Source organism: Pungitius pungitius, chromosome 3 (genome assembly GCF_949316345.1).
Source record: "Pungitius pungitius chromosome 3, fPunPun2.1, whole genome shotgun sequence".
Taxonomy (NCBI): Eukaryota; Metazoa; Chordata; class Actinopteri; order Perciformes; family Gasterosteidae; genus Pungitius; species Pungitius pungitius.
This window is the reverse complement of record NC_084902.1, coordinates 30,065,442-30,080,008: the sequence shown is the minus strand read 5'-3', so window position 1 is coordinate 30,080,008 and position 14,567 is coordinate 30,065,442. Positions and strand designations below refer to the sequence as shown.

The following is a 14,567-nucleotide window of genomic DNA, read 5'->3' as shown; positions in this document are numbered from 1 at the left end:
GAAAATCATCAGAGTGTCACATGACTAGTAAGGAGTCCAGAGGTTTTGGGTTGAGATCCCTTATGGAGAGGTTTTAGAGCCAAATAGCCCAAACAAAGGAGACAAATGTACAATGAAGCCAGTGGTTACATCAGATCAGTTAGCTCAGTGGGATGAGAGAACACTTTGTAAGCAGAAGGTTGTGGGTTCGGTTCTTGTGTGCTGCAGTTTGTTTTAAGATTCAACACCCAAAGTGAAGAAGACAAGTATTTAATGAAGCAGAGAATAGTGTCTGAGCAAATAGCTCCAGGTGAAGACGACTGCCCCGTGAGCGTGAGGTCGTGGGTTCTAGCCTTTTGCAGGTGGGTGATTTTTGAGGTTGTTCAGTCACATGAAGAAGTCAAAGGCAACAAACAAACATGCTTAAGGGTGAATGACACGGTGGCGTGGTTGCGCCGTCCCCGGTTTGGGTGGCGTCAGACCCGGGTTCGATTCCCACCGCTGTGGGGTCATCAGTGTGCATCGCCCCGGTAGAGTAGAGACGTCCGTCTCCTCCCGGGCTTTCAATGAGACACACGCAGGGGGTTATGCTACATTATTCTTTATTAAAATTCAGCTGCACAGCAAACATTTGACAAAAGCTGAACCACCCCCAAACTGTCAAAGTTACTCCTCAGAGTAACCGCAGAGCAGAAGAAGAAACCTGCCGTCCTCAGGTCTGGAAACTGCGCCCTCATGTGGAGAAAAGAGGAAAAGCACAACATTAGAAAATGCATCAAATTCACACACTTGAATGAATACTACAACAAATACATCAAATTCACACACTTGTTGGTTTTTACTTCAGACATACTATTAATTTAAATTAGCACACAATGCAATTTATTTTTCCACGATGTATTCAAAAACCTATTTGTGTACATTTTCATAATTTTTTACGAAATTGCTATTTTATTTCTGATGCTTATTACTCTTACAATGATTTTATATATTTTTTATGAAATACCATATTGTGACCTTTCTAAAATGGTTCATGGCTTACTAATATATTTAAAGTAATATATTTATATTTTTTATACTTAAGGACATACTATAATATGACTTGTTTAATAAGACTTTTTAATATAATTAATTTATACGAAATACTATAATATTTTAAAACAATTATTAAATATTGTGCAATACTTTTTATGAATTCATTAAGCTGTAGTATAATCATTTCATCACATAATAATATAACAATTTAAAAAGCATTTTCATGACATCCTATACTACATGTTATGACATAATATACTACTTTATGACATTTTTTACTAAACTTTTTTACAAAATACTATACAATCTTTAATGATGTTTGTTATATTGATACATGATATATATATATATATATATTATATGATATTTCTTTGGCTTACTACATCATTATTTTAAGGCTCTTGTCACACTATACAATAACTTTGTTAGCACACTATTCTATGAATTTTATTAATATTTTTGTGACAATCATTTTGTTTCCAGCATATTATACTGAGTCATCTTTACACTTTACGTCATAATATATGATTTTCATTACTTTTTAACGCCAAACCAGACCATGATTTTTGTATAACACTATATTTTGTATTTCCTTGTTGCATACTATAATTTGAGTATTCTTTTGAACTACATTTTCATGATTTAATATTAAATACTATTCTATGACTGAAGAGTTTTATTAAACATTTTACTTTAAAGTTCTTATTAATACTAATAATCATTGTAGCAATATGATATAAATGACTGTTTTTTTTCCAATTTGTAATCAAATACTATCACAATAACTAAAACGTTCCTGCTGCCACTTTAACAGCTACTAGTAATAATTGAGTTGACACTTACCAAATGTTCCTCCATCCTCCTCCTCGTCTCCTCCAGGACCTTCAAGTGTCTCTGCTCATTCAGCAGCCTGCACAAAGAACACAGACATTTAGACACACGCTTCAAGAGGCTCCGTCCTATTTCAAAAGAGACATTTTACATCAACTTCAAAACCTTGTACCCAAAGCACAGGGAGGGATATCAGATCTTACACCAACAATCTCATCATATTATTACCATGTGTCTGGTGACACACATGATGGAGGTAAGTGACCACGTTCAACTACATTTAAGGCCCTTTACGTCACATTTTCACCGATTCATACTGTAATGATATGGATGATGTAACTCTGACCCTGATCTACTGTAAATAAAAACCAGAAACAATCATCATCATCAATGTTTATCAATCACTTAGGTTTCCTTACTTTGTTCATTTCGTCCTCCGTCCGCTTGTCTTGAACCTTGTTGTTTTCCAGCTGCTCCTCCAACATTTTCTGAGGATTCAGAAAGAAGAAACAAACACTTTGAAGTCACACAATCATTCAAATACAAAAACACCGTCTGAGACCCAATAAAGAAGAAAAAGGAATGATTTAAATGAGCGATACTGTTACCAAGTAAAGAGCCTTTCTTCAGGTGCAGACTAGAGTTCACTGTTCATGTGTTGCATGATTCAGTTTAGATCTTTTAAGCACATAAACACGTCATCCCCGCACAGCAGCATGATCCCATGTGATGGATGGAGGGCGCCCCCTAGTGGTCAACACAAGGAAGTGCAGCTCTTTGAGGACGGATAGAAACGCCAACTTTAAACGAGGGAAAACATTAAATGTTGTTCTTGTAAAACACAACAATCGGTAAATCCATCGATCAACTATAACCAAAGCCAAACAGAACGCTATGAATCAGGTTAATTTGACCACTAGAAATCAGCGAAAGAAGCGCGCGCACAGACGTTAGCACCAGTTAGCCGTGAGCTAATGTTAGCCCACTTAGCAATGGACGCCGCGACAAGTGTTTCTATGTGTTGGTTTGAGGTGGTTTTGTCGTGTTTTCGCCCTTCAGCCCCCAGTCCACACCATAACTCACCAGTCAGTCTCCTTTCTTCCATCAGGTCTCCATCGTCACGAACAGTCGGGCAGCGGAAGTTACAGCTCAGGGGCCTGTCGGCCATCTTGGACGCGTCATCAGGGCCGCTCGTCAACCTGAACTAAATAGTGACGTCATTAAAGCACCAGGGGTCCTATCGGGGAAATACCTTTATGTATAATGTAACGATATCACTTCCATCTGGTCATTTGATTGATGGAAGATGTATTCTATCCCCCATCACATTACTGAACAGCAACCATTATACATGTCACATGATAGGATTCTATTGGGAATAATATTCTGTGACTTCAACATCCATCGCCAATTTCCTTTTTACATTTACGTTGTTTTTCATCATTTTTTTCTGTTCAACCAACTCCTTCTAGAGACTTAATGCGATGGGTTTCAAATTCAGTCAAGATGCTCTTAAGGAATTTGGAGAACATTTAGGTGAACGACCTCAATGTGGTTTTATTATTCAATTCAATTCAATTCATTTCATTTTGTATAGCCCAAAATCGCAAATTACAAATTTGCCTCAGAGGGCTTTACAGTCTGTACACATGCAACATCCTCTGTCCCCAAACCCTCACATCGGCACAGGAACAACTCCCCAAAATATGAAAAAACCCTTCAATGGGGAAAAAAGGGAAGAAACCTTAGTGAGAAGGTCAGAGGAGGATCCCTCTCCCGGGATGGACACACTGACATGGATGTCATGTGTACACAATCAACAATGTAAAAGATGTACAATACATTCAATTTGTTAACAGAAATGATACAAGTAATTACAAGTAGCAGAACAAGTGTACAGCAGGACCACTGCAGGGACAACCTCCATCAGATAGAACCTCCATCAGATAGAACCACCATCCACAGAGGCTTCTGTGGGGAGGGAGAGCAGAAAGATGTTGGTTTATGATGACAGTAATATGAATCATATTTAAAGTAATGGTGATGGCAGCAGCAGGTGTCAGCAGAGCCATGAGCCAGGAGTCAGAACCGGGGTCCGCACAAAACTATGATCCACAGAGACCTGCTAGGCGAGAAAGCACAAAGAACTACGTAAAGAAGCTTAATTAGTGATGTACATTAATAAAACATGGATGATTGTGGGAGGAGAGAGTGAGAGAGTGAGAGAGTGAGAGTGAAAGAGGAGCTCGGTGTGTCCTAAGAAGTCCCCCGGCAGTCTTTCAGTCTGACTACAGCGCTGAAGAGAAACCTGGAGTTGTTTTTCTCGATTAATGATGAGTAATAGGATGCTCTTGTGTTACGGAGAGCCTTCTTATATGTTTTAACGCTGTCTTGCCAAGTTAGCCTAGATCCTTCTGATTTGGTGGAGCGCCATAACCGCTCAAGTTTCCGCACAGTTTGCTTTAGGTTCCGGGTTTGAGAGTTATACCAAGGGGCGAACTTCCTTCTTGTTGCCATTCTTCTTTTGAGGGGAGCAATACCGTCCAGCGCCATTCTTAAAGAGCCTGTGGCAGTATCAACAAGATGGTCGATTTGTGACGGACTGAAGTTTTCACAGGAGTCTTCTGATATCTTGAGACAGGACACTGAACTTAGAGCAGAGGGAATGGTTTCTTTAAATGAGGCTACAGCGGTATCCGATAAACATCGACTGTAGAAACCCTTGGCAGGAGGAGGAGATTCTGGCAGTAGAAATTCAAAGGTTATCAGACAATGGTCCGACAGGAGAGGGTTCTGTGGAAAGATTGTTAAGTGTTCTATCACAATACCACACACAAGAACTAAGTCGAGGGTGTGGTTAAAACAATGAGTTGGTTTGTTTACAGTCTGACAGAAACCAATTGATTCCAGCAAAGAGAGAAATGAAGTACCAAGGCTGTCGTTATCGACATCCACATGAATGTTAAAGTCACCCACTATAATTACCTTGTCCGTTTTAAGGACCAAACTCGTTAAGAACTGTGAAAATTCACATAAAAATTCAGAATAAGGACCTGGGGCCCTGTACACTATTACAAAGAGAACCGGCTGGATTATTTTCCAGGTTGGTTGTGAAAGACTGAAAGTCAGACTTTCAAATGAGTTATAATCCAGTTTAGGTTTAAGGTTTATTAAAAGGCAGGAGTCATAAATAGCTGCCACTCCACCCCCTCGGCCTGTGCCTCGGGGGATATGAGTATTAACATGACTTGGAGGAGTCGCTTCATTTAAGCTAAAGTACTCCCCATCCGATAGCCATGTTTCAGTAAGACAGAAAATATCAACATGGTTGTCAGATATTAGTTCATTTACTAAAACAGCTTTAGAGCACAGAGATCTAATATTCAAAAGTCCCCTTTTAATTCTCCTAGTTTGTTGCACAGTTGTATTGTTACATTTAACTTTGATTAAGTTATTAAATATAACTCCTCGGTTGTTTACCTTTAACTTAAATAACGGTGTCCGTGGGGCAGAAACAGTTTCTATAGAGTTAATGACGCTGAGTGACTGCTCGGAATGAAGCGCAGAGAAGTGTGTAAGACTGCGACTCTGCTTCCTGGTCTGAACGCTGGGTCATGGGTCATTATCCAATCCGCCCCATATTTCCTGTGCATCCTGCTGGTTCTGAGCACATTTCCATGAAATTATTTTCACGTCACCTAAAGGCAAAAAGAAATGACACATTCTATAGTTTAATGTACTAATGTACTGCAGCCGCCATTATTCAACATTCTCAGTCATTCATTTCTTGTAACTTCACTGGACCCAAACTTTCCTGAGAATATCAGATTAAAGGTCTCAACGATGCTCCACTAACCCAACTGCATATTGCAGAATACAGATATTCAACAACAATTCCATAAGTAAATGTTGTATGTTGCACATTGAGCCTGATTGGTTTCATCTACTTGGTTCTAACTGGATGTCACCAATGCTTCCATTGAAATATTTACATTGACAACTTTGGATTTAGAGGCCACAAAGTTTAGAATAAAAGATGAAATAATCATTGACGCTCATGTTGGTTTTCCCACTCCCTTTATTATATTTTTGGTGTTTTCTTTGCTCTTAGTAATAACATAATAAACAACAGCACGTCCTTGTGTAATAACAGTCACAGTTTGCACTGACAACCTTCACTCAGAGTAACTTCCATGTCAGCAGATTCTGTTGCTGCTTCCACCAGGTTCATTCAGGCTGCTTAAAGAAGTGAATTAATATGTATTTAAAGCACCAGACCCTTAAAACCCTCTTTGATTGGTTTTTCATTCTATTTTTCTATCATTTATTTCACCAGAGATTATGTTTCATTTCTAAATCTCGTAATAATTAGCAAGAATCATTGGAAATATAAAGAATGAATGAAAGCATCGTCCCAGGTGACCACATGAAGACCTGCCAGCGTTGTTTCACAGCAGCAACATCTTCAAACATCTGTTGAAGAGCCGTGAGGTTTGAGGCTGGTTGATGGAGCTTCTGTCAGGAATCAGCTGAGAAGACAAGCAGACATCACTGATGAGTCATGACTTCTACTTTGTGTCTGATGGAGGGCAAGTATGAAAGATCATGAAGTCACATGACATTCATGCTCCTGAGAGGATGAACCCTCTGACCTTCACTTTGGAGCTTCCCTGAGTAACTTCCATTTTATATTCATATATAATGTATTAATACTACTGCAGTTCTGATCCTCAGGTTTGAGGCATTCATGCAGTAATTCATTAATTCAATCCTAATGAACTTCAAACATACCAGGTCAAAGGTCAGAAGGGAGCGGCCTTTAATTACTCCAGGCCATAGTGATGAGGGCTGGGTCTCCCTCTGCAGTGTTGGACCTGGAAGACCTGCGCCTCCTTTTACTGCTTGCAGGGCAGGTCTGTAAGACAGGCAGCATGTTCATGGTTAGACTGCAGCCCGTGTGGGCTCCACGCAGGTCCACACCACAGAACCCCTTTGGCTGTTTATGTTGTTAAAGTAGACATTTGTTCTGGAGGGAGAGACTTTGAGCAGGTTACATTATAACGTGATAAAGAACTCAGCTCCAGTAACAAAGCTGCTGACATATTAATGCATGAGGGATGATGCTCCTTCACCAGGAGAGGAACCACACAGGATCATCACTGATGGGTAAAGCAGCCTCTTCTCTGCTCCTGCTTACCGGAGCACAGGTTGTTCCCTCTTTGGGGCACAGCTCCACTTTGCAGTGCAGATAGATGGCAGATGTTTCTCCAGAGAACTGGAACACGTTGAAAGAGAAGACGTTGGAGGTTCCCAGTCCGTTTCCCTCCACCGTCACCGTCTGGTCGGCTTTGTTGGGGCATCTGCTCAGAAACAGGAAATCAGGTGAGTTCACCTGCTGCGGATCCTTGAAGCCGCAGACAAAGAGTTCTGTCTCACCCGGCGATGACGAGGTCGTATCGCGGGCTGCTGTCGGTGGACGGCTGGGTGGTGGCCCAGCAGGAGTCGGTCACCATGGCAACCGCGTCGCCGTCCAGCCCGTCCGCCTTCAGCTGCAGCCACACCTTCTGGTTCAGCTGGAGCTCGGTGCTCGACTCCACGAGGTTCTGGAGTCCTCCGTCGGTGTTGGCGGCCATCGTCAGGGTGTAGTTCCAAGGTCCGGATACGACCTGCAGTACCACAGAGCTGCATAGCACATACACACACACACACACACACACACACTTCAGCTTCCTCAAACCACAGCAGGCTGCAGGCCAACAAGCAGGTGGAGCTCAGCTGCTCTCCACTCACCTGTCTTTGATCCTGAAGGACAGGCTCTGGACGTCTGGCTTTGTGTAGAAGCAGGAGAAGTCGATCTGTACTTGGTCTTTCCGGGTGATGACGCCGTTCTGAGAGCCGTTCTTTGTCATGATGGTGTTCTTGTAGAGGATTTGGCTGTTGTTCATCTAGATTGAGACGGGAACACAAGGCATCTTCACTTCAGAGGGAGTAACTTGTTCACCTGTTTGTGTGCTGGTTGTGTGAACACAGTCTGCCACACATTCATAGGAACAACACACTTGTTGAAGGCCACCAACTAGAGGAGGGCACCCACCGAAACCTCAGCCCCACAGGTGTTGCTGGTGTCGAAGCTGAACTCCAACTTGTGGGTTTGTGGGTCCAAGTGACCTTTGCAGTTGGGGTCATTGAGGTGGAGGACGGAGGAGTTGATGCCTCGGCCCTGCAGCAGACATTCAGCCAGAGTCACAGTGGCAGAGTTCTCCTTGCAGACTGTCTGCTCGCCTGAAAGCCCAACAGCACAAGTATCAAGTATCAACATCTCAGTGTGGAGGGGTTAGCATTGGAGGCATTGGACTATTAAGAGCTGGTTTCATCTATCACGGAGGCAAAGACACGTCCAGCTTTAGTCTAGAAGAAGAAAAAGAAACCCTGCACTTGCTGCAGCGTGTGAAGTCTGACTGTACCTAACGAGTTGGTCGGGTTGAACTTGGAGGCAAATAAGGCCCGACAGAAGCAGCTGGCTTCACCGAGGAGTTCTCCACAGAACTCGTGCTCACTGCAGTACTGGTCCAGACAGGAGACCTGAGGGACAGCAGCTACACAGACACATGGACACATGAGATCAGACCAAACAGGGAGAAACATCCTTCAAGTCAACAAGTCCTGTGATGTGGTCTCCACAAATACTCCACTGGTCCTGGAACAGTTTTCAGGTACCTTTGTTCATCTGCTTTCATGTACTCGCCTCACTTCCACTTTTATTCTACAGTATTTATTGGAAAGACTGTTACTTCTCAGACAGAGATGATACATGAACAAGTGACGATTCTTTTCTACGTTCCGTGTATTAGACAACAACACCTGGTTATCGAGTCACAAAAGGCTTCACACCACTAAAACAGAGCATCCTAAATGAGCTAAACCTCCTCCAAGCAGCAGGTAGCAGAAGGTGGACGAGCATCTTACGGCATTGGACCGTTGTCCTCCAGTCCCCCAGTGGGACCTCCTTCAGGCTGCAGGACTCGGCGTAGGCCTCCAGAAACTGGCAGTGGAGACCGTCCACCGCCGGGTAGACGCACAAAGTGTTGTTGCAGGCGGCCACGTAGGCGTCCGTGTCGATGTGTTGGTGACAAGCATCGAAGGGGGGCTGATTCAGGAGCTCACAGCTGATCCAGCCATGCAGAGAGGAGGAACCAGAGAACAGTCTCGTGAGACCCTCCCTGGTCACATGACGGGGTGGTGGCACATAGAAAGGTACGATGCAGAGGACCTCATGCTGTTTAAAGGGGGGGGTCTGGTGGTTAGAAGGGTCACTTCTTACCGGTCAGCTGAGCGGCTGCAGTTGATGGAACTGTCGATGGTGTCGGTGTGCAGAGTGTCACAGCTAGGGAGGGGGAGGGGGGGGGGGGTGGGGGGGGACAAGCAGTCCGTTACATGACAAACCAGACACCACATCAGCCAATAAGAAGAACCCATCAGTCAGTGCATCAAGTGAAGACCAAGCCGTACCCAGCCGATGAGATCCGTTCAGCACTCAAGGTGGTGGTCAAGCCTTTATTAGTGGGGTTACCACACAAACCCTTTAAGGAAACATATGGTCCTGTTTGATATTAGGAGACAATTAGAGACAAATCAATGACCTTTGACCCTAACAAGCACAGCTATCATTCTGTCACTGGGTCCAGATAGGACCGAGGGTCCGGTACCTGACACGTGTGCCGTGTTGCCATCAAACACAACCCTCATGTTGGGGGCAGACAGCTTGGCCGTCACTCCAGTCTGGTCCTTGGAGAGCTCCACGCCGTAGAACCGCTGAGGCGTGGTGTTGAGATCCAGGATCTGGTCACCAACCTACATCCCAGCAGAGAGGAAGCATGAATGAACCACCGGCTGAAAGGTGCCGTCTAATGTTCTCTCTGCATATGAGAGGGACTGAAGCCAGGACCATGTGACAGCTTTCAATACCAGTTACTTCAGATAGAGATTATGGGATCCAATTAAACATCATGAGTTTCTATGGATTCAGTGCAAAGAAGTAAATATCTGACCCCTGAAAGCTGAGAAATCCAATGAGGGAACTTCAACCTGGTTCCATAGAAGTAAATATGATCACAAATAGAGCCTGAGATACTGATCACTCTGTGTGCTCCCTTTTCATTGGAGGAAAGTAACAACTACACGTATTACTTTATACTTCACTACATGAGTAGAAGTCTTTGAATACATCACAAAGTACCTCCTGGCTCGTAATGACCTTCAGAGATGAATCAACCCCCCCATGAAGACAAGGTGTTCAGATGGACCGTAGCAGCTCACCCGGACTCTTCCACCTTGTTCCAGATGAATGTCTCCAGTTTTCTGACTTATTGTCAAGTAGTCCAAGAAGGACACATCAGTACGGCGTCGCTCACGGAACCCCCCGATGAGAACCACACCAGGTCCTCCTCCAGACTTCATCAGAGCGTATTCACAGCGATCCTCCACCGAGTGGACCTCGCCGTGGAAGTCGATGAGGGTGGAGCCAGTCACGGTGCACACAGATGGGGGGGGGGGTTCACACCTGATGGAGAATCAGAGACACAAGTTGAAAGTTGTTCTTTCCTCAAAGCAGGACACAGAGACATTTAACCAGGACGTCTTCATCTCCTCCACAAAGTCTTCCGAGATAGAAATAGAAAGAGGACATACTTACGTGTTGTTTCCGAGGCAAGACCATCCGGCGTCACATGAACTGACGGAACCGAGGACTGCAGACTTAGAGCAGACTGTACTGGTACAGTTCTCTGGGAAGTCCGATAACTTCTCACCGTATCGTATAGGAACACCTGGGAGGGGACAGGAGGTTTCATACGAGCTTTAAGAGACAGAAATAATTGACATTTTAAGATATCACATTCACCAGAGGAGCCCTGAAGAGGCCCCCTCCCGTTATATGGAGACCACCTGGTTGGCTCACCTGAGTCTCTGCAGGAGCTCAAATCAGCATTAAATTTACTAGTCAGTTGTTGGGGACTAAGGGTCCATGAATCCACAATCAGGTTCCCGACCTTCGCAGTCAGCAACTAGAAAGACGTTGGACAAACATCAAGGTTAAAGCTGTGACTGAGGGACCAGTCTAGAACATGGATCTCCTTCCTGATGTTTAACTTTAGGACATTTCAGTGGAGACCTCAGCATCACATGACCAGAAGTTAACCTTTGACCCCCCACAAGAACTACAAAGGATCATTATTCCAATAAGCTGTGCACATGGTGACCCATTTCGTTCCTCTAATGAATTACTATTAGATTCAAGAAGATAGAAGATACTTATTAACAATTCACAAGTACCGAACAAGTACCGAAAAGACGTTTCAGTGAAACATGAGCGAATACTTTAATACATTTTAGAAAAACAGATGGCAACATTCACAGGTTTGTTCAAACTGAGCAAAGGGAAGTGTGATTGCTGACAGCCTTCTTTTGAAGAGGAAGAGAATCAATTGTTTGAACTCAAAATGGTGAGAAGAGTCTTTGACGACTCAATGAAACTAAAACATGAAACAAACTGCCGGATCGACTCTTCTGGCTGAAGATCAGCTTCAACTTCCCCTGCTGGGGACCATTGGTTTGGGGTCAGAGGTTACCATGGTAACAAAGGTACAGCTGGTAGATACTTACAGAATCTGAGGTAGGAGCAGTGGTAGCCTGGAATGAAGAAGCTGTTTGTGGTCCAAATTTAAGGAAAGTAATTGTAAACTGAAAGAACAAACAGAGGGGAAACAGAGAATATTAGGAAAAAAACCTTACTTTACTTTCCAAGATCTCTTCATCAAACGAGTAATAACATGGAACGGATGGAAACTCACCGTACTAACGGCATCTCTTAGGAAATTAAGTACCACCTTGCAAGTTGCTGTTCCCGTTATGTTAGGCAGAGGAATTAATGATGCTGGGGTTACAGTTATACTAGCCGCCACTTTCGCCACGTTTGATCTGGTTTGATTCAGCGTCACACAGTTTTGAGGTGGATCGTTGGCGCTGTCCAAGAAACAAATTGCCAAAGAATCCCTCAACCTTACCTAAAAAACAGAGACAGGTTCATCTGTTAAAGCATCATTTATAGAAACCTGATGAACCATTAGAAGAAGAAACAAGTGATGTCCACAGTGAACTGGTTGGTCATCTGGAGGTTTCTGGGTGAAGAGAGATGTGAGGAGATGAAGACCAGTAGATTCATTTCAATTCAATTTTATTTTGTATAGCCCAAAATCGCAAATTACAAATTAGCCTCAGAGGGCTTTACAGTCTGTACACATGAGACATCCTCTGTCCCCAAACCCTCACATCGGCACAGGAAAAACTCCCCAAAATATGAAAAAACCAGGTGGGGTCCTGTTCTCACCTTTCAGCTTCTTGTACTTTAGTTTTGTCAGATACTTTATAGTAGTACTAGTACTATAGTAGTACTCAACTACAGCCAAATGTGTTTTACTATTTCTACGTTATTGTCCAGACTCTGTTTAACATGCAGAATGTAACCCTGAATGAATGAGATGTAACAGTTGAATGCTGTAGGAGGTAAAGGAATGTTAGATAACAGCAGTAAGAGGGTTTAGTTTTACTCACGTCCATCCATGAGAACGAGTGTCCATAGAAGGTGATGGGACACGAGCTGATGCTCAACACTCCACCAGCAAGATAAAATGTTTGAGACATGGAGACGTCCACCTGGCTGGCAGCAACTACAGCACGAATGTGAAGAAAAGAACATCACAGGTGGATTAATACGCTTCTCTCCTCACTCACACTCCAGTCTGCAAAGATCAGTTTTCTCTGAAATGGATCTCAAGTCTTTAAGGTTCTAAAGTCCACTTCCAATGGCTGCTCACCTGCCAGCAGGAGGAGCAGAGCACCTGTCTTCATGGTGGAGAAGAGGCAGCAGCAGGTGGAGAGACTCTTTATGTGGAGACAATGAAGGAATAACAACAATACATAACATGAGCACTTCATCGATATGACGTCGGGCAGAGAGGACGAGGCTGCTCTTACCTTGTGGAGGTCGGGTGGAGCAGCAGGGAGATGGAGCTCTGAGGATGGAGGTCAGTGACGTCTCTCAGGAAGATGTGCCTGCTGTGTCTCCGTCTCCGTCCTTTATGCTGCTGCTTCTCTTCACGCCCAGAAGACTGATGTCACTTTGACATTCTCCAAAACTCCTCAAACTGGCTTCTCTTGTCGCCTTGAGGTGACTCGTTTGTCTCTGTGATCCCTCAAAGGAATGCATTAAAGAAGCCCTGGAGGAAATATTTCTAATATGAATATCATCAGCAGACATCTTCATCCTGGCTCGTCCCAGCGGGCGCAGGACCCTTGCGAAACTCCCTGATGGGAGGGACATCCAGAATGTATAGAGCAAGGGCCAAGGATCTTGCTTCTGGACCGTAGGCCCCTTCCCAGTCGACCAGGTACTGTACCCCTCTCCCACAACGGCAGCAATGAAGCAGGCGGCGTTCTGTTTAAGTAAGTAACCTCCATGGATGATTCATGAAGAGCTTGAGTACATTTAGTCCCCCAAGATCCAGATGGTCCCGGTTTTGTACCTGATTCAACTTTTACCTGGCCTTCTGTCGGCCATCTTGGTTTGGACCAATGTTTGTTGCATGATCTACAAGACTCTAATGTTTTGGATAATGTGCAACAATGCCATTAAACCCCATCTTTGAATAGCTCTGCTGTAGTAGCACACACGTGGAGTTTAAAATGTTGTAAAAAGGCACGTACAAGGTCATGCAGCTCTCAGGCCAAGAAGTTCTATAAAGTAGATGTCTAGATGTTTAAAATAGACGACTTTAAATCATTCGAGGGGGAGATGAGGTTACAGTAATGCTCCGTGTAGAGGTTTTAAGAGGAGGAGCTGATAAAGGAGCACGATGCTTTGACCCCCTCAGGGGTCCTCCCACCCCGCCAGGATCCACTTTCTTAGGCAGGTGTCCGTGGTTATCGTGTTTCAAGAAGAAGGAAAGCAGGTCCTGATACAAAACATGAAGTGTAGCTCAGCTCTGTGAGATGGTTCAGATAAACAGATTTTCTATTTCCAGACAGAATAGAGGCTACAGGATTGTGCTGATTGCAGGGATCCTCCTCTTAACCAACTCCTTCACCAGCAGACAACACCTGCCAAATGCAAAAAATGAGCCCATTCAAGACACAAATATTTCATATTCCTCTCTCTTCATAATGTACACAGCTCAGACAATAGACTTAAATAACATGAAAGCGTCTGTCATTCTCAGTATCTTTCCGATACCATGTGAGCTGCTCCGAGGCTGTTGCTGGACGAGATGCTTCAGTGAACTACTGACGTGGAGACGAGGGGTGGTGTGATGGAGTTAAACATAGGTTCCATTGAACAGGTCCCTCAGCATTCTGTCAGGTGCTTTATAGGTACTTTAGAAGGTTTGTGACTAACGACCTGTCAGAATGTTCCAGACGTCAAACATGAAGAGCCCGTGTTTGTTCTGAGATCTTTATGGAATTCTAAAGGTACTCAGGTTCAAATGAATGAAGTTTCTTTTATAGTTTCATTTTCAGTCGATCATTTTGATGTTTTTTGTGGTAAATATAATTATTATATTATTTAGTATTGCTTCTTTGAGTTGGAGTTCATGGTGTAAGGCAGCGGTTCCCAAACTTTTTCCCTGCACACCCCCTTCCATGTCCCACCCGGGTTGGCGCACCCCCAA

At 43.8% G+C, this 14,567-nt stretch overlaps 1 protein-coding gene and 1 long non-coding RNA gene across 2 annotated transcripts; both read right to left on the bottom strand.

Moving 5' to 3' along the window:
- Positions 1-564: 564 nt before the first annotated feature.
- Positions 565-3,062, bottom strand: LOC134127019 (uncharacterized). The gene is made up of 5 exons (XR_009955955.1): positions 2,929-3,062; positions 2,454-2,592; positions 2,265-2,333; positions 1,858-1,924; positions 565-711 (listed from the first exon to the last, which is right to left on the bottom strand). It is a non-coding gene; the product is annotated as an uncharacterized LOC134127019 (long non-coding RNA).
- Positions 3,063-5,675: 2,613 nt separating this feature from the next.
- Positions 5,676-14,118, bottom strand: LOC119219995 (alpha-tectorin-like). The gene is made up of 19 exons (XM_037475538.2): positions 12,877-14,118; positions 12,717-12,783; positions 12,454-12,569; positions 11,694-11,906; positions 11,506-11,583; positions 10,802-10,907; positions 10,538-10,670; positions 10,162-10,405; positions 9,552-9,696; positions 9,355-9,445; positions 9,167-9,229; positions 8,812-9,011; positions 8,310-8,441; positions 7,940-8,127; positions 7,636-7,790; positions 7,282-7,527; positions 7,043-7,205; positions 6,637-6,760; positions 5,676-6,374 (listed from the first exon to the last, which is right to left on the bottom strand). The coding sequence occupies exons 2-18, from the start codon at positions 12,748-12,750 to the stop codon at positions 6,665-6,667; spliced, it is 2,403 nt and encodes an 800-aa protein (XP_037331435.2). The 5' UTR covers positions 12,751-12,783; positions 12,877-14,118; the 3' UTR covers positions 5,676-6,374; positions 6,637-6,664.
- Positions 14,119-14,567: the final 449 nt, after the last annotated feature.